The sequence below is a fragment of the Pleurodeles waltl genome, chromosome 11 (assembly GCF_031143425.1).
Source record: "Pleurodeles waltl isolate 20211129_DDA chromosome 11, aPleWal1.hap1.20221129, whole genome shotgun sequence".
Classification (NCBI taxonomy): domain Eukaryota; kingdom Metazoa; phylum Chordata; class Amphibia; order Caudata; family Salamandridae; genus Pleurodeles; species Pleurodeles waltl.
The window spans coordinates 570053153-570076286 of record NC_090450.1 but is presented as its reverse complement, the minus strand read 5'-3'; the positions used below and the strand labels follow the sequence as shown (position 1 = coordinate 570076286).

The 23134-nt window shown below is 46.3% G+C and overlaps 1 protein-coding gene across 3 annotated transcripts in view; it reads right to left on the bottom strand.

Annotated features, from left to right (window-relative positions):
- NSD3 (nuclear receptor binding SET domain protein 3) overlaps positions 1 to 23134 on the bottom strand; it is a 1432226-nt gene that overhangs the window by 340319 nt on the left and 1068773 nt on the right. For all 3 annotated transcript variants that reach the window (XM_069214018.1, XM_069214019.1, XM_069214020.1), the window contains one exon: positions 21028 to 21144. In XM_069214018.1, the coding sequence (XP_069070119.1) occupies positions 21028 to 21144 (117 nt within the window). The remainder of the gene's footprint in view (positions 1 to 21027; positions 21145 to 23134) is intronic.

Genomic DNA, 23134 nt, shown 5'->3' with positions numbered 1-23134 from the left:
TGGATAGTAATCTCCTACTAATAAAAGCTACTGGATGCTCTTTACCTTTGACATCCAGTTGAGCTAACAATGCTCCAACTCCCTTGCCTCAGGCAATCGTCTGTACAATGAAAGGCAGGTGCTTTCAGTATGGGTGCATAATCTTTTTCAGGTCCTCAAATGCTTTCCAACACTCCTAAGTCCATATCACCCTTCTCGGTTGCTTCTTGGAGGTCAATCAAAACAGTCCATGGAGCAAATATACTCCCATAGTTCATCACAAAGTTCTGGTTATACTTGTTGAGTCCTATAAAGGCCCTTACCTCAGTCTAGGTCGTAAGCACTCCATCACAGACTGAGGGCCTTAGTAAGAGTTTGGCAGGCAGTAGAGACCGCCTGCCAAACTCTTTTGGTCTGAAAACCACCACTCTGTTTTTCCACCTGCTGGCCCTATTACGAGTTCCCCGTTGGCCCATTGTGAAACAGGCCAAAACACTGACGCTGACTCGTAATCGAACCGGCGGCAATGTTGCAGTGCTTTGGCACAGCCATGCAAAAGCCAGTGGAGAGGGGACTCGTAATCCCCAGGGCAGCACTGCCCTGGTGTATTAAGACCGCCAAGGCTGTCGACCGGAGGAGACAGTTGTGGCTTTGCCACGGTCGTAATATATCGGTCAGACCACCACTTTGGCAGCGGCCTGACCACCACCGCGAGTTTGGTGTTCTCAGGACCGCCACACTTATATTAAGGGCCTGAATCTTGGCATTCAAAAGGTAAATCTTCCTGTTCTCCACCACTTCATGCAAAAGGTAGACTACAGAGAACTGCCTCACATGATATGTGGTTGCCTTGATGGTCAGTGTTGCCTCCTATATTCTAGCCAACACCTACTCTAGGTGTCTCAGTTGGTCCTACCATGAAGTTCTGAGCACCACAATGTCATCCAGGTAGGCAGCACAGAATTCTTCCAGCTAGGTGGGAACATGATTTACCAAGCACTGAAAGGTGGCAGGAATATTCTTCAACCTAAAGGACATCACCCTGAAATGATATAGCCCATCTTGCAGGAAATGTAGGTCTTCCTTGGCATCTGATGCCAAAGCAATCTGTCATTACCCACTTGTCAGATCCCAGGAGCTCAGGTACTTTGCAGCACCTAACCGATCCACAAGTTCAGCCACACTTGCGAAGAGATGGGCATCAGTCGTCGTTACCTCACTGAAGGCTCAGTAGTCCACACAGAACTGCACATCAGTAAACACTTGCTTTGGTTCTAGCACCACAGGACTAGACCATATTTGTAAACTTCAATCAATCAAACAATCAATCACTTGTTAAGCGAGCTACTCACCCGGTCTCAAGGCGCTGGGGGGTTGCTACTGCTCGAATAGCCAGGTCTTGAGTCGTTTCCTGAAGGTCAGGTGGTCCTGGGTCAGACATAGGTTGACGGGGTGGGAGTTCCAGGTTTTGGCGGTGAGGTGGGAGAAGGATCTGCCGCCGGATGTGGTACGATGGATGCAGGGGGCGAGGGCGAGGTTGGCGGAGCGGAGCTGGCGGGTGGGTACATGGAAGCTAAGACGCTCGTTGAGGTAGGCAGGGCCTGCGTCGTGGAGAGCCTTGTGAGCGTGGGTGAGGAGTTTGAAGGTGATCCTCATGTTGACGGGGAGCCAGTGTAGGTCTCTGAGGTGGGCTGAGATGTGTTCGTGGCGTGGGACATTGAGGATGAGGCGTGCAGAGGCGTTCTGAATAAGTTGAAGTTTCCTCTGGAGCTTGGCTGTTGTTCCCGCGTAGAGTGTGTTGCCATAGTCCAGTCTGCTGCTGACGAGGGCGTGGGTGACCGTTCTTCTGGTTTCGATGGGGATCCATCTGAAGGTCTTGCGAAGCATGCGGAGAGTGCTGAAACATGAGGATGAGACGGCGTTGACTTGCTGGGTCATGGTGAGCGATGAGTCTAGTATGAAGCCGAGGTTGCGTGCGTGGGTGGTGGGAGTTGGTGCGGTTCCAAGGGTGGCTGGCCACCATGAGTCGTCCCATGCTGAGCAGTTGGAGCCGAGGATGAGGATCTCAGTCTTATCCGAGTTCTGTCCTAATGCATCCCTTTACTAAGTCACACATTCTATACATCCTGCCCTTCACTGGTAGATTGCTTCCTGTGTCCATGTCATGCACACAGAAGTGTCAACCCTAGGTTCAGTGAGAGGAGGTTGGCAAACCATCCTAGCACATCTCTGCAATCTCTCTGCTGCTCAGACATCAACTTAGGGGTGAGCTGAACCCCTTTAATAGTGCCATCCCTCATGTCACTATGCAGCAACTCAGGAAGAGGTTCACACTCTTCTTCAACTTACTCTGCCATTCATAGCATTCACTATGCAAATATCTCTGGAGGTAAGGCTACAGCCTGTTCAGACGGAACATCTTCTAGGGTTTCCTAATGGCACCTGTGTCCACCAAGTAGTTAACTTCAGAAACCATTGGAACTACCTTGTGTGGCCCACACCATTTGTCTCCCAAAGCACTGGGACAAATAGGTTTTAGCACCAACACTTTCTGATACCCAGTCAGTGTAGATTTCTGGTAGTATCACTCCATCAGCACTTGCCTATCCTGAAGGTTTTCCTTTGTCCGAATCATGATTTGCACCATCATCTTCCTGAGGCCAATCACAGCCTACCACATTCTTCTTTGGAGACTCAGGTTCCTTCCCATCCTTCTCTGACGTGGATAACTACACCCAGCACAGGGTGTCCATACAGAAGCGCAAAAGGACTGAAACTTATCCCTTCTGTGAAATCTCTCAGTAGGCTAACAAAAGACATGGCAGGAGAACATCCCACCTCCTCCTGCGGTTCTCTGCCAGAGTTCCCATCATGTTTGTTAGTGTTGTGTAAAAGAGCTCCACCAAACCATTGGTTTGCGGGTGTAAGCCTTGGAGACAAGGTATGTCACACAAGCTTGCTCCCATGACTCTCTCCTTTAAGAGGAGATGGAACTCCAATTGAGAGTGAGGGAGAGAGAGAGGTGAGAAAGAGGGGATAGAGGGATTGAGAGAGGGAGAGAGAGGGAGAGAGAGAGAGAGAGAGAGAGAGAGAGAGAGAGAGAGAGAGAGAGAGAGAGAGAGAGAGTGTGTTTTTTTCCAATTGGAACAATTATGTCTATTCTCACCTGCTCATACAGGAAACAACTACAACTGGCGAAGGCACTAACAATACAACTCATCAGGCAATCAGGACAGGTACTACAGAATCTCTCTATGCACCCCTGACCAAAAGAACAGAGGGTTCAACCAATCTTGGCACTCTCTTATGCTAAGTGTCTTGGCAAGGGCTCTTCATGGGCCAGTGACAACAGGACATTCCTTTGCACTAATGCAACCACTAGCCTCTTGCTAGTTCCTGGCTCAGGAGTTATCAACTCACTATAAAGTATACCACCCTCCCAGCAAACATAGGCCCTCATTACAACCCTGGCGGTCGGTGTAAAAGCGGCAGTAATACCGTCAACAGGCCGGTGAAAAAAAAAAAATGGAATCACGACCATGGCGGAAACCGCCAACACAGACAGCCACTTTAACACTCTGACCGCCACGGCGGTAGAAACAAACACCGCAGCGGTAACCGCCAACAGACAGGCGGAAGACAATGTACCGACCACTGTATTACAACAGGCCTATCCGCCACCTTTTCTGGGGAGGTACCAACGCGATCAAAAGCACAGCAGAAACAGTCTATGGAATGGAAACCACTCACCTCTCGACACCCAATGAGGAACCAGGACGCCATGGAACCCGAAGTTCAGGTGCTACCCATGTTGGTTTACCTCCTCTTCTACCAGGAGCAGCAAAGACAGCGGCGACGACCACAGTGAGTACTGCACCTAGCACACAGGGGAGGGGGGGAGGAAAGAGAGAGTGACACACACACGCAAAACCCCCACCCCCACCCTCACCCACAACAACATACACACAAATACATGCATCAACATTACATATACACCCCGTCAACCCCTGGAAGAACGCAAGGACAAAATGAAATGATTGTAACAAGTGTAATCATCGACAATTCAGATATGGAAACAGCTCTGTAAAAGATCATTATATACAAATCTGTACAGCAACTACACAAATCCGGATAGTGTTCCAATCATTGTCCGTGGACCAGTGGTCTCAAAATGCATGGGCGAAGCCCACACATGATACCGGACTCTAAACGGACTCGCACAGCAGTCCTCCCAGTTTCCCTGTTGTCCTGTGCCTCTTTCCCCTGAACCGTGTGCCCACTGCCACTGACCCCCAGGTCCCTGATTGTCTTGGGTTGGTGGGTTTGCCTAGGTTCCCTGTAGTGGTGGACACACTGCTGATTGACGTGTCCTGGGGACAGAGGGATGGGTGGGTGCTGTGGTGGTGTTTCCTGAGGGGGAGGCTCTGTGGTGCTTTGTGACAGTGGCAGGGGAACAGACTGTCCAGAGGTCCCCGATGGGCCGGGCTGGTCATCTTGATCCAGGTGTACTGAGCTGCTGTCGTCACTGTGGGCCTCTTCTGTGGGGGGACTGGATATGTCTGGCACCTCCTATCCGGTGACGTTGGGTATGGGTCCTGTTGGGGTGTAAATGCATAGTTATTGTATCTGTGTGCAACATCTTGTGCAATGGGTGAGTTACCCTCTACTCCTGTGCTTGCATTATTGTGTTTGCCCTTGTGTGATTCGTGATTTTTGGGTCTGGGTGGGTATCTGTACTGGACATACTTGGCAATAGGGGTCCATGCATAGGTGTTGCATGCAGGGCTTGGTATTGGGATGGGTGGGTTGTGATGGTGGGGCATATGTGAGGTGATGGGGGTGAGGGTGGGGGTATGTGATGGCATGCAGGTGGGGCGGGGGATGTAGTAGTGAAGATATGACTTACCAGAGTCCAGTCCTCCGGCTACTCCTGCGAGGCCCTCAGGATGCAGTATTGCCAAGACTTGCTTCTCCCATGTTGTTAGTTGTGGGGGAGGAGTTGGGGGTCCACCGCCAGTCCTCTGTACTGCTACCTGGTGTCTGGATACCACGGAACGCACCTTCCCTCGTAGGTCGTTCCACCTCTTCCTGATGTCATCCCGTGTTCTTGGATGCTGTCCCACTATGTTGACCCTGTCGACGATTCTCCGCCATAGCTCCATCTTCCTAGCAATGGAGGTGTGCTGCACCTGTGCACCGAAAAGCTGTGGCTCTACCCGCCTGATTTCCTCCACCATGACCCTGAGCTCCTCCTCAGAAAACCTGGGGTGTCTTTGAGGTGCCATGATGTGGTGTGGGTAATGTGTGAGGTGATGTTTCTTGTGCTGTGTGATGTGTTGTGTTGGGGTTTCTTGTTTGAGGTGCGTGGATGTTGTATGAGTGATGGTGTTGTGTGCTTGTGGATGCTGGTGTTGTGTTTGCTATTTTCTCTCTCTGCTTCTTCACAAAAATGTCATTGTAAGGGGTTGTGGGTAATGTGGATGGGTGTTTTATAGTGTTGTGAGTGTGTGGGTGTGGTGTGTGTATGTGTATCAGGTGTGTGTATTTAGAATTGTCCAATGTGGTTGTGTTTTGTAAGTCTGTGTGTATTTTGAGCACAGCGGTGTGTACCACCAATGGATTACCGCGGTTGAAAGACCGCCGCGTTGATTCGTGGGTCGTGATAGTGTGGGCATATTCTTGTTCGTGTGATGGTGTGGGTTTTGCTATTGCCAGTTTATCACTGACCTTTGGTGTGGCGGACTTGTGTGGGTGTCTGTATAGTGGTGGATTACGAGATGTGGGTTGTAATACCTGTAGCGGATTTCCGCCACGGTATGTTGGCGGCCTTCAGCACGGCGATAAGTGGGATTTACCGCCAAGGTTGTAATGAGGGCCATAGTGTTTCCTAACCACTTTGCTGACCTGATTCTGTGCTTCCTTCTAAAGTTGCACAAGCACAGTGCACTCTTCCTGTGTTTCCTCCAGCAGCTAGCAAACCTGCAGCTCTGGAAGCGACCCACAATCCAGACTTGGTCAGAATCAGGTGCATAATTCCCCTCAATCCTTCTGCTCCCTCCCCTCTGGGACAGAAGTGAGGACCTCCATGGCCATTGCCTTCCAGGAGTCCAACTTTTGCTGAAAATTACCTTGTACTAGTCCCTGCAATTCAGTAATGATCCCAGTCCTACTCTGAGACTAATGTGAAGCCTGTGCTCCAGTCAACATAGTTGAAGTTGTCCAAGCCATAAAGGCTTCTGGTACTGGTACTAAACCTGAAGCAATCAAGTAATTGTCCAAGAGACATCCACCACCTTGCTTTTCTATTACCCCAACATCAACCATGGCTGCCATGCCACTCAGCTCAATTTCAATTTTGGCAAGTGGATACTCCATGCCTTCTCACTGGCTAACTACCCTCTAACCTTGGTACAAGGATGTATCTCCTAAAGGGTTAAGGTACTTCCTCTCAACCATAGTGTGGAAGGCTCCAGTATTCCTCAGGGCAGGCACTTTCCTGCCATTACTACTAACTTCCTACACAAACCCCATCACAATAGGATGAAGGGCCCTCAAAGCATCTGGGTCCCTCTGTCAGGTTTCCATAGCTACCAGGTTGAGTGCAAATGGGCCTTCTTCACCCAGTTGTAACATGATTGCCATCGCAGATGCTGCTGTGTCAGTTTCTTTCACCTGACAATCCCTCTTGAAGCGTCCCACCTGGTGCCACTTATAGCAAGTCACCATCTTGGACTTGAACTTCCTTGTCGTCCCTTCTCACCATGCTCCTTCCCGGACACACCATTAACTTTCCCATTTCCCTTCAGCCCTCCTAGAGTCCCATGAGAATTACCCTGGACCTTACCCTATGGTTTGGAACCCGATTGTAGAGAGTTCCTCTCCCCACTAGATTTAGAACAGTGCTGTTCTAGCCCTTTTGAAACCTGTTAGCTAACTACTTGACAGCCAACACTGTAAGCGTCTCTGGATCAGTCTCTGTCAAATCAGAAAGGTACTGTCTAAGAAGAGTATAGCACTCCTCCGTGAGTTGCTCTGTCACCTAGTAAAGGGACTAAAAACCCTTGGCCTCCAACCCTGTCACCCACTGACTCTAGTCACGCAATGCACTATGAATCCAAGTCTCAAATGGAATGCCATCCACTGATGCAACCCCCAGAATCTCCGTGGGTACTAAGCTGGCTTCAGCCCAAGCAGCTTTCTCAGAGCTTCTTTCATTCACTCACAGACCATCTGGTCTACCAAAGGCATCCTTCCAATGACGCCTGTCACTTTCAATGGCATGTGCCCAAATAAGATATCTGCCTTAGACACTGCATTCAAGACCTGAGCCCTACAAGCGACTTCAAAGCTCACAAACTATTCCAAGATGTGTTGACATTCTACATACTTATGCACAAGATCTTTTCACACCATGGGCACAACCTGGCCTGAACTAGATGTAGAGTCACTTGTCGCAGGCAGAGTTGTAAATGCTGCCACCTAAATGTCTCTCTCAAAGGCTATCCTTTCCCTTTCAGCTTGTTTTCCTGTACCTTCTGTTTCTCCTCCCTTTCTGTCTCTTTCTCTTCCCTCTCTCACAATTTCTCTTCCCGGGCAAATCCTTCAGCACTCCTGTCTACTCTCCTCTTGGTCGCGGTTAGCTAGTCTTAGCTTCCCCCTCTCAAACTCACTGGCCTTCTCCACTTCCTCAGCCTTAGTCTTTTGAAGAGTCAGCTGCAAACTCAGGGTCTATGAAAGACTCAGCCATCCAAGGGATTTAGCTCTGGAATTGGTGACAGTGGCACTGTAGAAATACAAGGTGATGTACAAACCTGGGCATTCTAGTAACTGAAGGTGAGGAATGTCTTGGTGCAATTGGAAAATGCATTAGAGGGACACACCTGGAGTGCGATTAGGCTAGATCTGTCCTAAAGGGATCCTAGAGCTTGAATCCAGAGCGCCCCTTTCCTGGGTTCCTAACATATTTCCCTTTCACCTAGTGTCTCAAACTGGCCCCTAGTTAAGTTAGTAAGGACCTCTCTGTGTCTATAAAAATCGTTTATCCAATCTATACACATGGTGCTAAAGTCTATTTCCAACTTTGTGTTTTCCATTGCCTATGTGTGCTGACTTTGTGTGTAAAAAGAAAATAAGTTACTTACCTGTAACTGTAGTTCTCCAGTATTTTAATCTTTCATAGATTCACATGCTTGAATCATTGCCCGTCGTCGAGATGGGCGTCCCCAGTACCATAATAAGTAGTGTACAATATATTCACAGGCCTAAAAGGAATGTAGAATTTTTACAGCCTATCCATATTCTTTGCTAAGAAAATAACCAAAGTTAAGCATTGACCAATTAGGCGACAGCACCCTCTAGAACCTCACCACAGAGGCTCCAGTTCCTCAGATTTTCACGCACAAGGCGTGGTATACTGTAAACACAATAAGGGGAAACCTCTATGAGGAGGAGGGTGGGTTGCTTGTGAATCTATGAAAGATTACAATACTGGAGAACTACAGTTACAGCTAAGTAACTTATTTTCTTCCCCAGTATTGAATCTTTCATATATTCACATGCTTGAATCAGAGTAGTTAGCAGTTACAATATCAAATTCATGCTTACATATTAGAAGTGGAAGGCAGGTAAATAATTTATAGGATGGCTCACCTTACTGGAATAGATGGCGTAAAACTGCTTGTCCCCACCACTGCATCTGATTTGTCAGCTTCTTCCAGGAAATAGTGCTGTGTGAAGGTATGTCTGTTAGACCATGTTGCTGCTCTGCAGATCTGTTGTATCAACACACCCGCAAATAAGAGCTGTTGATGTGGATACAGCTCTCGTAGAGTGAGATTTTACTCTATCTGCTAATGGTTCTACTCCTTTAACATGGCATAACTGAATGGTCTCCGTGATCCATCTTCCTATAGCGGCTTTGGTTGCTGGAAAGCCTTTTCTAAAGTTCCCGTAAGTGACAAATAACTGGGTTGATTTACGAAATTGCTGCGTTCTATACAAGTAGAATCGTAAACACCTTCTAACATCTAAGGTATGAAGTGTCAGTTCTGCAGGCGACTGAGGGTTTGGAAAAAATGTTCTTAGAATAATGGGTTTGTTTAAATGAAAATCTGATGGGATCTTAGGTATGAATTTAGGATTTGTTCTAAGGAGAATAATGTCCTTTTTGAATCGCATGAAGGGTTCCTTTATAGTAATAGCTTGTACCTCACTCAGGGGGTTATTCTAACTTTGGAGGAGTGTTAATCCGTCCCAAAAGTGACGGTAAAGTGACGGATATACCACCAGCCGTATTACGAGTTCCATAGGATATAATGGACTCGTAATACCGCTGGTGGTAAATCCGTCACTTTTGGGACGGATTAACACCTCCTCCAAAGTTAGAATAAGCCCCTCAGTCTTCTGGCCAATGTAAGAGCTAGTTAATAGTACAGTTTTCCCTGTAAGGAATATTAGTTCCACTTTATGTATAGGCTCAAAAGGTGCTTTCACGAGCTGGGTCAAGACCATGTTAAGATGCCACTTAGGTGGTGGTGTCTTCACTGGGGGGAAAACTCTAAACTGCCCTTTCATAAATTGTTTAATAATCCTTGAGGCCCAGAGAGATGGTGTTCTATCCTCTCTTCTAAATCAGGATATTGCTGCTAGATGAACTCTTAGGGATGAGTGTGAGAGTCCAGACTTTGCTAGTTGTAAAAGGTATGGTAAAATCTGTTCCGGATTTGAAGAAAGCTGATTCAAGCTATTTTGCTGGCACCAATAGCAAAAACGCTTCCATTTTAATTTATGATTTACTTGTGGAATCTGCCCTTGCTTTATCCAGATTTCATTTCTCGATAATATGATGGGATGTCTATGTTTCGAAACTCATTGTATTCAGGAGCCAAGCTGTCAAATGTAGATGCCCCGGACTGGGATGCAGGATCTGGCCGAGGTGCATTGTTCGTAATGTATGACTGGGCCTCAGCTACATGTGTGGACGCTCCGATAGGAGGAGAAGCTCTGTGTACCAGAACTGTCTGGGCCAGTTGGGGGCTATGAGAATGATACTACATGATTCCCTCTTGAGTTTGCGAATTACTCACAGGATTAGAGTAATTGGGGGAAAAGCATAACCAAATATGTTCGACCATCTGATCGAAAAATGCATCTCCCAACAAATCTTTTTGGTGACGCCAACTTGCGCAGCACTGGCATTTGCGGTTGTTCGTGGTGGCGAAGAGGTCTAATTTCGGCTTGCCCCATTGGCTGAATATGTTCTGCAGTAACTGATGGTCAAGTTCCCATTCGTGGCAGGTTGAGGACAATCTGCTCAGTGTGTCCGCTATCACATTTGATGCTCCTGGTAGATGTTCCGCTCTGAGAGATATCTTGTTGAGAATTGCCCACTGCCAAATCTCTGGTGCTTGATGCAACAATGCCAGTGATCTCGTTCCCACCTGTTTGTTTAAGTAGTGCATGCACATAGTGCTGTCTGCTCTTATGAGCATGAAAGAGTTTGCAATTCTGGGAAGGAACGATCATTGTGCTAGAGCTATGGCTTTGAACTCGAGGTAATTGATGTGCTTTTTCTTTTCGGGATTGTCCCATTTTCCACTGATGGAAAGGTCCTGTAAGTGTACACCACAACCCTGTAGGGATGCACCTGTTGTTGTTACGTAGTCCTTTATTGGGGACAGATAAGTTAGACCTTCTTACAAGTTTTTCCTCTGTGCCCACTGATCGATGGAGGACTTCATGTCTGTTATTTGTAGGATGTCGTTGAAGGAACCCTGAGATTGTTTTCATTGCTTGTCTAACTCCTCTTGCAACGGTGTCATGTGAAGTCTGAAGTTTTGAATCAGAGGGATGGAAGCAGAGAGCATTCCTAGGAATGCTCTGTATATCCAAACTGAAACGGACTGTCTTTTGATTAGTTTGTGGACGAATTGCTGCATCTTCATCTCTCTGTCTAACAAGAGTTTTGCCTTGTCTGTGCTGGTGATGATAACTGATCCCAGAAAGGTTATCTCCATTTTCAGAATGAGGGAAGATTTCTGAAGGTTTGTACTGAGACCCAACTTGTTGAACAATGAGGCATATGTTTGTGTGCTCTGTGTTTTACTGTGGTAACAGTGCTTAGATCAACCAGTTGTCAAAGTATGGGAATACCTGAACTCCTTTTTTTCCTGAGATGTGCCACCACTGGGGCTAGCATCTTTGCACTTTGAATTGAAAGTGAGCGTCGGCCACCTGGAATCTTAAATATTTTCGAAGATTTAGAAGAATGGGTATATGGAAATCTGTATCTTTGAGGTCGATAGATGTCATATAGTCTGCATAGTCTAGGAGGTGCAAAATGTCCTGTAAAGTAAGCATCCAAAAAGTTTTTGTTTCCAGATATTTGTTTAGCTGGCGCAGGTCCAATATCAGACGCCAATCTCCTGATTTCTTCTTTATCAGAAAGAAACGGGAGTAAAGCTCCAGTCCCTTCTGAGCCTACGGTACTCTTTCTATTGCTCCTTTTGATAACATCAGGGAGATTTGTTTCAATAGTTGTTTTAGACGTGGAGGGGGTGGACCCTTGGGCAGGTGATTTGGCGACTTGTGGATAAATTCGAGAATGTGCCCCCGAGATATGACATATAGGACCAATCTGTCCATTGTTATAGTAGCCCATTGGTCTAAAAATTGGGAGATTTGACTTCCTAATGTACGTGGTAATTTGGTCTGTGGGGTAGCCTGTGCTGGTGTTAGGCCATTGTTTCCTGGAAGAGTCTCGACCTCTGGTGGAGTGTTTCCCTCTAGCTGGTTGCTTGTAGGCTGCAGCAGGTGGTTGTCTATACTGCTGAGAGTATTGAGGATGAAACGGTCCTCAGTAGGGTTGATATTGATCCTATAAGTCTGAAACCCTCCCAGAATGGAGAAGGTACCCCAACCTCTGGCTCCTCAAAAAGGTGGTCAATCCATTTGTAACGTACGCAGAGATCTGTATGTGTCGTATCAGTCTTGATAGCCTGTAAGGCGTCATCTATATGCTTGTCAAATAATGATTCACCATCAGAAGGCTTGTCCAAAATCTTACTCTGCACCTCAGGCCTACAGGATGTGGCCTTTAGCCAGGCCTTTCTTCTGAGTACAGCTGCTCCTGCTAGCTGTCGAAACCCAGTTGTGGAGATGTCAATTGCACAATCTTATTTCTGCGGAAGCTTTCTGACCTTCTAGAAGAATCTTTTTTTCTTCGTCTCTCAAATCATCTGGAAGATCTATAAATTGGGACAAGTCTGATCCCATTTGTCTGTCAAACCTCGCTAGAATCGCAAGAGAATTTGCTGCACGAACTGTAAGCCCTGCTATACTAGAGAATCTTTTCCCAATAGAATCAAGACGACTCCCATCTCTATCAGGAGGTGTTGTGAGTGATGGGTTCTTGGAACGCCTCTGCGCAGCTTGACTTATAACAGAGTCTGATCTCGGGTGTACGATTAAACAAGCTGGTGCATTGTCTGGTAATTTATATTTTTTATCCAGTCTTGGCATAATTGCTGAAATGGTGGCTGGATTCTTCATTGTATGAACACACTCCTGCCAGATGAAATCTATTATGGGTATTGCTTTCACCGACTTCTCTCTGGGTTCCTTAAAATCATTTAGGAAACAATCTGTCTGCTTAGAGGTAATTGAAACCTTTTTGCTGCATGCTCCATTATACTTTGAAAACCACCAATGTCGTCTGGTGGGGAGTCCACTGGAGGCGGTTGTGGTGGTGATGGTGGTTGTATGATGTAACTGTCCCACTCTGAAGATGTGGAGGCCTAGTCTCTTAATTCTCCTTCTTCCTCCTGTTCATCTTGCGATGTATGTTAGTCATCTGACGGTGGATCCGCAAATGGTAGTGTAGATAGCGGAGCCCCTGAAAAGGATAGCGAAGTAGGATGAGTAGGCAGAATTTGGTGAGGTGACCTCGCTGGTGTTTAGGCCTGTGATGGAGGTGCCGACTGAGCAGGTTCGGTAAAGCATTTATAGAAGTCCTGCAGCATTGCTTGCAAGTTGAAAATCAAATATTGCGGCATTTGGATTGTCCGACCCTGAATATTATGTGATGGACAGGGCTGGTAGCTGTGATGGACGGGGCTGGTAGCTGTGCTGCACGTTCTGGTACGTAAACACCAGAGTGGTAATATTGGCCATTGTCTTGATCATCATTGGCACTTAACGTGCAACTCGCAGGGGCTATGTGCTACTCCAAAAAGGCCCTGCTCCTCCGATTCGTCATCTAAGACATGATGAGGTGGAAATGGTGTAACTTTACTCTGTGAAGTGTGCTCTGGACGCAGCAGCTGGTCTGTAGGAGACAGACCAGGAACAGGTATCAAAGGTTGTTAAGATGATGTAGGCAATAGTGTCATTGACGATGGTTTGACCAATGATGATGTCGTCAATGGTGGCGTCGTCGACACTGGGTGGTGTCGCAGACAGTGGTCTTGTCGACGATGGAGTTGACAGTGGTCTCGTCAACTATGATGTCCTCGACGGTGGTCTTATCGACGATGATGTCGTCGATAGTAGCGTTGCCGACCAAGATGAAATTGTCCACGGTAAAGATATCCCAGTATCTATAGGTCTCAGTGGTGAGCTCGTCGACGGTACCTCCTTAGATGTCTTGAACGACGAAGGCTTTGCCGTGATCCTGTAGGAAACAATGGACGTCGATTATAATAGAGATAAGGACATTATCAAAGGCGCCGCCACTGTGAAAGTTGGAGTCATGGAGGTAGATGTTGTCGACGGTGAGGAGATTTTTGAAATCTTTGTATTTTTACCAAAACCATTTTTGATGTAGACGGAAGCGATTTTGAAATTTTCTTGACAAAACTTTCTATGGTAGCCGGTGTTGAAGGCTCAGAAAATACTTTTGAGGAGGATTTCTTATGTGGCACCATCTCTTTTCCATAAGATTTGTTAGGTGCTTTTTTTGTGGGGCTCTGAAGGATCCACTTCCAACGATCTTCCTCTCATGTGGGATTTTTCAGTCTTTGAAGCGTCATCACTCCCTTCATCAGAGAATGCCTCCTTAGATTCACATTTTTGTAGCCACAGGAGTATTCTTTCTCTGTTTTTAAAAACTTTTTTGTGAGAAAGTTCTACAGATTTTGCAGTTCACAACTTTATGATGTGGATGTAGACAGTAAATACACTCTCTGTGAGGGTCTTCTGAATAAAAGTCTCTTTTTGCCACAGGTGCTGCATGACTTAAAAAAGCCTTTTATATAGATCCTGACATGGTCAGAGTGTTTCAAGTTGTAATAAGAATAAACCTTAAAGCTGACCGGTCAAGTATCCAGTAGAAGTTTCAAGTATCCAGTAGAAGTTGTATTCTGAAGCAAAAAAACTAAGCAGAGCTCAGGGAGATTTCTATCACCTGACGTGCTGTCGAAAATCTGAGGAACTGGAGCCTCTGTGGTGACGGTTCTAGAGGGTGCTGTCACCTGATTGGTTAATGCATAACTTTGGTTCTTTTCTTAACAAAGAATATAGATAGATTGTAAAATTGAATTCTACCTTCATTTTAAGCCTGTTAATATATTGTACACCACTTAGTAAGGTACCAGGGACTCCCATCTCAACGAGGGGGAATAATTCAAGCATATGAATTTATGAAAGATTCAATACTGGAGAACTGCAACGTACTGTACTAGTGGTGTAAACTAGAAATGCACAATGCCACAAATGGATCAAAGGCTCAGAAACCCATTCAGAGGGCCATAGAGCAAGCGGACACTTCTGGGCCCAACCATGGGATTTGAGGCCTTTTACTCCTAATGTCCCGGGGCCCGACCTACTATGGATCCTGAGCATCTGGCCCAAGTATCCCTTCAAAACATGACTCTCAGTGGTAGTGTGGGTCAAACAGTCCAAGGCCTTTTGTGAGGTATGGGAGTGAGGTCCCCAGTCCTGGTCACTGGCAGATGTCTGGCAAAGCTTCTCCTCGCACAATCCGACTAGCTGCTTGAGAAGTTGACAATTTTAGGGGCCATGAGCTGCCCATCTAAGATACCAAATGTGAATTAGAGTCTGAGTCTTTGAAGTTTATGTTGAGGGTCTGACTCCTTTCAAAGTGACCTCTTCTTTGCCCTGCCTTTCCTCCAAATAGCAGTCTGACAGAGCAGGAGCAACTCTAAATCAGCTAGCTCCACAACACAGTCCATGGGGGTAACTAGAGGTTTACACCTGGATGTCAGCCATAGTGATAAGTATATCAAAAGGATATTGCAGGGCCTCAGCTACACTCTTCATGATTGTCTTATCAGCCCCATCTCTTGTCTGAGATGTGTCCAGGCTCCAATCCAGTGACCTCTATCTGAATAAAGGAGAAACCGTTGAAGCATACTGCACTGTACTTCCAGTGTGTCAAACCCAGCTCACAGGAATGAAGCAATCCACAATTCTGTCTGGTGGGATTACTCTACCTCCTGCTCATCCTGTTAGCCCTGGGTCTCAAAAGGTAGACCTAGAAGCTTCTATGTGTTGTACCTTTCGCAGGCACACATATACCCAGCACATGTATATAACACATATGCACTGCACAGAGATACACACCATTCTGATGTAAGCCAAGGGTGAGTTAAGCACACAGCAGCAGAACTTTAAAATGAGTGAGTCTGTAGGTCTTATTTCAGTGATGCAGGTAAAAAGGTCTGTTTACTCTTTCACAAACCACTACACTAATTACTAATCAGATACTGATACCATCACTAAGCTTGTGCTGCTTAACTCCTGGTACAGGCAGTAGCCTTTCACCACTGAGAGAAGCATTCTGGACACCCCTCCCTGGCCAACAAGAGTACAATCCATGAGACAGGCCTTTGTCAAGGCACACATGCACGATCCATGTTCACCCATGACAACAAAAATCAGCATAAGGGATTCAGAAGTTATTACAGTTGAGGTACTGAGGGTAGGGTTACACGTCCATTACCATGTGAGGGACTTTTCTGGCCCAACAGTGACTGAGCGAATAATGCTTGCACTATTGGTGTTAGCTCTGCACTGTGGTTCAGTGAATTATTAAGGGCTACTGATCTAGCACTGATGGAGAGTAAATTTAAGGCTTGAACTGTGCTACTGGCTTGTTAACAGAATAGCCTGCATTGGGTGTAAAGGCAGTCCTATGAGCTTGGATAAACTAAATCTTCGATTGGAGGCATGGACTAAACTGCTGTTGTTATGGAGAACTGGAGAACGATCCCCTCCATGGTGTTGGGGAACGTCTCCCTCTAATTCAAGTTCATCTCAGCAATTTCTGTAGATTTTTAATCCCACTCCTTAGCTCACACAACAATCATGCATAGCCACTAAAGTATTTTCTGTGACATGGACTGCGAGCCAGATCTGTGTTCTGTGGTATGGAGGGGCACACCATTTGCACCTACCGTACTGTACTCCTTACTGTGACTAAAGTCAGTTTACTGGTCTGTAGAGAACTGACAGTGATATGACCGAGGATGCAAGACAGTCCATTTTCCCTGTATCTATCAGGTCGCAAAGGTTAGGTAGTTAAGTGGGGCAGCATCCCTTTCTTTTGCACCCTTCGTTAGTGTTCCTTCAGACAGGGGATTCCCACCAACTCTAACTCACAACAAGGACCATGCATGAACCAGTCTGAAAGAAATAAGCAAAAGGGTAGGAATTGCTGAGAATCCATCTCACAGCTTAATGCTGGAAAATACAAATATTGTCTGTAACTTTGGCATAAAAATAGGGCAGAAACTTTCAGCCAATGTTCTTCTGTACCAAATTCTCTAACAAAATCTGGAATCTCCATACAGTGATGGCCCAGAAAAACACTGTGCATCAGGGATATGATAACCACCACTAGCTCCCCTTAACAGGTTTGGGACGAGAAACCTGGGAACTTCACATAAGTCTGCCAGGAGGGTTTGCCTGGAACCTACTTTGAGGTAGAGAACTGACAGATTGCTCAACAGGGTTACCGGAGGTTCTCTTGCAAGCGGGAAATGCTGCTAACAAAGAGAAGTGATTAAGAAATCTTGGTGAGACGGGCCAAAGACAATTTCCTGCAACACGAGAAGGGGCTGCACCACTGTTCGAGAAAAAGGCCTGGGAGCCCCAGTTATTTCTACAATGTGGACAGAACTGTGTACCTCTGCTATTTGAGAGTGCCTTGTAACTCAAATCTACTAGAGTTCTATTGTGATGACGAGTGCCAAAAAGTATTGCAGTGCTAGAAGAACCTTGAACCACTGGGAACACTGACCACTGATGTGGAAATCTAGGGCCCTGAAAGCGGAAAGCCCTGTCCATAGAAATTCGTTCACAGAGCATAGATCATAGGTGGGTAGGTAAGAAGTCTGTGGCAAGATAGTCTCTACCAAATAAGATGTTACCGAAGGTAGGTAACTTGCTCCACTCATAGAGACCTCTTATTGCAGATTCCTTACCTTAGAATAGCTACCAAAGCAAAACCTATCTGGAGGTGGGTCTGTGAAACAATTTCAGACCAAAAAGTCCTGCAGGATCAAATGGGCATTATGCCCATCCCATCAGACCTGACTGTCCAGGCAGTAGTGCTTGGTAAACATGTGCAGGGATGTCCATGTTGCTGCCTGACAGATGTCCAGGACCAGAATTCCATGTGCTAACGCAGTGGGCTCAGCCAGAACAGCTACGATGAAAGGAAGCTTCTGAGAGGGTGTCAGGTATGACTTCAGCACGTTTATAGTGAACCCTAGCGAATGCAGCAGGTTTACCATAGTCTGAAGGTGGGTGACGAGAGCCTGGGGCGTCGGAGACTTCAACAGGCAGTCGTCGAGGTAGGGGAAGACTGAAATTCCTATCCTGCGCAGATGACCTGCTCCCACTGCCATCACTTTTGTGAATGCCCGAGGGGCACTGGTGAGACCGAACGGAAGCACAGTAAACGGAAAGTGCTTGTGGCCCACCTTGAACTGCAAGTTACGCCTGTTGGCAGTCGGGATGAGGATGTGGAGATACGCATCCTGCAAGACCAGCGCTACTATCCAGTCTCCTTGGTCAACGGCAGAGAAGACCTGAGCGAGAGTGAGCATCCTGAATTTCTCCTTTTTGAGGAAGAGATTGACATCCCGTAAATCCAAAATATGGTGAAGACCCTTGTTCTTTTTGGGAATCAGAAAGTAGCGGGAATAACAACCACTGCCTGCTTCTGACATTGGGACTTCTTCTATGGATCCCTTGGGCAAGAGAGCTGCAACTTTCTTGGGGAGCAAGGCTAAGTGGGAGGGAAAGACAGCAACAGGAGGGAATAGCCCTTCTATACGATTTGCAAGACCCATTTGTCCGATGTTATGGACCACCAGAGAGGAAGATGAAATTGAATCCTTCCTCCAACTGGACACAAGTGTTTTTGCAGAATCATACTAGGAGGACTTGGGTGCTGTGGATGAGGGGGGCGGGTAGTGGCTGACCTCTGGCTAGACCCTCTGGGTCTGAAGGTACCACCACCTCATACTGGATGTTGAGCTGACGGAGGCTGATTTGTGGGTGGAGTGGTACCACACACCTTCCGAAGCCTCAAAAGAGGTGAGAGGGAGATTGCTGGCGAGCTGGTGCAGAGAGGCCAAGGATTTGGCCGTAGCCCGAGATCCCTTGAACCGCTCAAGCGCCGAGTCTGCCTTTTCTCCAAATAGGTACAAGCCATCGAAGGGCATGTCCATAAGGTTTGCCTGGACATTCCCCGAAAGGCCAGGCGTACGGAGCCAGGCTTGGCGACGAAGGGCCACCATCGAAGAAACCCCCCTTCCAGCGAGTCGTTCATGCCCAATCACATCGTATTGTAAACTTTGCTGCATCTCTCCCACCTTCAACAGCTTGTGAGCGAGTGTCCTGCACGCCCTCTGGGGCCTGGGGAAGCACCTGCGACACCGTATCCCATTATCTATGGGGAAAAACAGCCTAATAGGCATGAGGTGTTTACAGACCTCAATGCCAGGCTGGAGGAAGAAAACATTTTTTTTCCAAGCTGATCTACCCTCTTGGATTCACTATCCCGGGGAGCGGAAGGGAAGGCACCATGGGAAGTGGAGGCCTGGTCGACCAAGCTCTCTGGGGTGGGGTGTTGGGTAAGGAAACTAGGATCATTAGGAGCTGGTCCTATGGCGGCGGTCGATTGTCCTTATTACAAGAGGCCCTGTGCTGGGTTTGGACCACGTCCTCCGCAGGACATCAGTGAGGGCTTTGTTAAAGGGTAACAATGGTTCCAATGTGGAAACCACCGGCTGAAGCACCTCAGTCAGGAGGTTAGTCCTGACTGGCACTGTAGGCAAGTCTAGGTCTAAGACCTCAGCTGCCCTACGCACCACCATAGCATATGAAGCTCTCTCCTCCATAGCCACAGTAGGAGGTGGGAGCATGCCAGTATCTGGAGAAGTATCCAGTCCACTGACTTCCCTTAGTTCCTCATACCAGTCCATATTCTCCAAACCATTTTCTAAAGTGTCATGGGAGCCCTCCCATCCCTCACCTGTACCTGGCTGATCAAAATAAGCCTCAGGCACTAATCTGGCCCCTGTCGGCACCATCGAAAATGGAATCGTCGTCATACGACATTGTTCCGGATCATCGCAAATGAGGATGGGGCTTGCACCACCGTTGACGTCGGGAACAATGTCAGAGGAGGCTGACTGTGTGCACTCGGCATCCTTCTGGATCTGGTATCGGCATCGGCCGCCAGCGTGGAATCCAATGGGGCCCCTGCCAACATCGCAGGGCCCAAAGGCACACCAGCTATGGCGGCTCGCTCAAATATGAGGCTCATGGCGTCGTAAAACTCCTTGAGTTGAGCAGGGGTCACTCTGGCTTCCGGAAAGGGGGGAGACCTGAAGTCAGTGCTGGCATCGGTTCCAAGGAACTGTGTCTGGAACGTCGACGTTCCCAAGACGTCTTGTCAGCCGACGAGCATGCCGTAGTCGAAGTCCGCTTGGACTTCTTCTTTTTTGTGCCTTTTCCCAGAGTGCCTGGAGAATCTCGAGTGCCACGAAGAGGACTTAGGGTTCCTAGAGCGGCCCTGCGACCTCCTCCTCGATAGGGACTGTGAGCTCCTAGGAGTTGCACCAACCAAAGTCGACTGCCGGGCCACCATGAGCTTCAGAAACTTCTCTCTCAAAGCTTTCGGGGCCATGGCCCGGCAGTCGAAACACGACTTGGAGTTGGGGGTCTGTGTCGAGGCACCAGAGACATACCTGATGGGGGTCCGTCACCGACATTGCGCGATAGCACACACCACACAGCTTGAACCCCATCTTCCTAGATGTCATCCTTGCAGAGACTCAAAAAAACGTTGATAACAATTCTGGATTCCAAGCTGACGCCAGGAAATTCTAAGGTAAGGAATCTGCAGCTAGAAGTCTCTATCAGATAAAGCAATGATTGGGGTTATGAGAGATCACCCAAAGAGAAAATCTGCTGCAGTTAACAAACCCCATTTCTGGATTAAATACAGCGGCAAGGTTTGATGGAAAAAACAAGCCGGTATGGGCACAGCATTTGTGGTGCAGTTTTTGGGACAATCATATCTTTGGATATCAGTTACAAATACTCTGCAGGTGCATGAAGTAAAAGACTGAAGCTGCAGCTATATATGGTGTGGACTTGTGGGGGATTCTGAAATTATACTCCTCCAGCAATTTCACACAATATTTATGTGCTAAATACCGTTTGCCTCTTGGCCATGATTCACATCTGAAATCCTTGAGATTGGAACAAACTAAGTAATATTGAACAGTAAAAGTGTTAAAAGTGCCACCTTTAATGATAAGGTTGTGTCTGTCTGTGTTTGAAGCTGGGGACTATACTGCTTGCTGTAGATGGTCAAGGATGCACTACTGTGAAACACTTTCAGTGTGATATTGTCTTATCTACTGAAGTGCCAGAGGACAGATACAGTAGGTCTGGGTTTCAGTCAGCTAGACGGCTAATTGATCTTCAAGCCACCAAGAGATGAAATGAGAAGTTTCAAAACAACATAAGAGTAAACACACATCATCATTAATGACGCAAAATAAATCTTACCTTGGTTACTGTTAACATGTAAAAATTTGTAACATTGCTTTCATGAGCTCGTTTAATTCTCAACCGGCATTCTTCTTCATCAATTAACTCGCCAACATATTCATTAACAAATTCACCCTACAGAGAAAAAAATAAAGTTCCTGATATTTCACAACCATCTTTAAGTAAAATTAAGTTATACCAAGAAAGGATATCCTTCTTTGCCAAAAAATACAATAAAGAATTACATGATGTGAACACTTTTCTAGTCGGAATGAGGACTTAAAACATAATGGTACTTGCCTTTCTTCCCATTTATGCATACTGCTTTAACAGGAGGCCTTCAGGATTCTAAATTAAAAAATGTTCACAAGTAAAAGTTCATTTTTAGGACAGCGTCTGTTGAGTTAATTGGGAAGGAAGGTCTAAACAAGGAAAGTACGAGTAGAATGTGGACGATAGGAGCATTTTTGTATGTACAAAGTAGAATGTGTATAGCAAACCTAGCTAGGAAGTAAACTGCTGTACAGTGGGAAGAGACCAGAGATAAGCTTGAGGACTTCTTTCAAAAAGACAGGATAGTGAAAAATTGGACTGGAAAGGTGGCCCCAATAATTAACAGTGGCTCAGAGCAAATTAAACAGCTTAACATTTGCTCCTTTGTATTTTTATATAACATATTTATGTTAGGTTTAGCTAGCGTCGCAGGAAAAAAGCAGACAAGTTAATTATCAAGGGCAAGAGTGTAATACCAAACACACAACCTCAAACAGGAGGTCTATGTAACTCTGCTGCCAACAGCATTAGGTCTGAGAACAAAAACATATAGAGCCATGGAATGGAGACTCAGATCGTGGACAATCAAGGCTTTGGGATAACAAGTGGAATTACAGCTAGTGTACGAAAGATGTGAGAGAATAGTCCTCTCCAAGTAAACCATAAGGTTTTTCACGGATACAGGGTCTTGTCTCAAAGGCTCTAAGATAATGTATGTAGACTCAAACAGCCCCAATATCGAATGCACTATAAACAAAAGATCAGGATGAACATGAAGTTGTTGGTTTCCTGGTTGTTACTGGAATTAGTCAGAATGCTCACACAATTACACATATACATGGGCTGATGCTGCCAGATGAAGTACAAACAGCTAAGACACCCTGGGTTAGAGCCCAGTTTATTTAATCGATGTGTAAGTGAAAGAGGCAAAAATGCTTCAAGTCTAGCCTTTCAGAGAATAAAAGAGAAAGCCCAGTCAGCAGGTTGGCCTCCTGGAACCACAACTACAGGTTGCTGTAAATTGATTGAGATAGGTGAAATCTCCATGAATTTTGAAGGGGGATGCCTTCAAGTTTTTTTACGCCACTGTGTCCTCTCACACACCGCCACCCAAACGTTGCCACAATGGAAGACAAACTTTGGGAAATTAACAGTAAGGACCCCATCACAAAGATATATTGAGGCAGCATTTACAACAGAGCAAATAAACATTTTGCTGTAGAGGTCTGAGTGTTACAGATATAAGAATATTTCAGAGCTCACATGAAACTATATCAATTGGTCTTGATAAATGTCTTCTATAGTGACAGCTTAAAAAAGCCAGCATTGGGGACAAAGCATGGAAGCTCTAGGAAACAGCAGATCAGTGAGAAAGATCTCATCCTGACCCTCAAGCAGATATCATCCTGATATAAAAAATCAAAATGGCGCACAAAGGACCTACCATGTAGAGGAAGCGTATGAAGGTGTGAAAGGTGACAAAGGGGGTCAAGGGCATCATCTGATGCTAGAAGCAACAATGCTGGTCCAGAGTTGTAGGTGGCATGGATCCACCTGAGGCCTACAAGGTTCAGAGAGTGTGGATTGTAGTGCATTATATGGTATGGCTGTGTTTCTTGGGTCCAATCAGGCTCATTTATAACACTTTTAGTTCAACCCTGGGTAGTTATGGCTTTGAGCAGCAAGGCTTAAACAAAGGAATTGTAAAGCATTTAGAAACACCAAACAACAAAATAAGAAAGTCATACAAAACAAAAGAAATTTGACACCAAGTTATAAAAACATTATATTTGTATACATTTTTACATATCAAGATAAACAAAATCCACAGGAGGGTTCCTGGAGATATAGG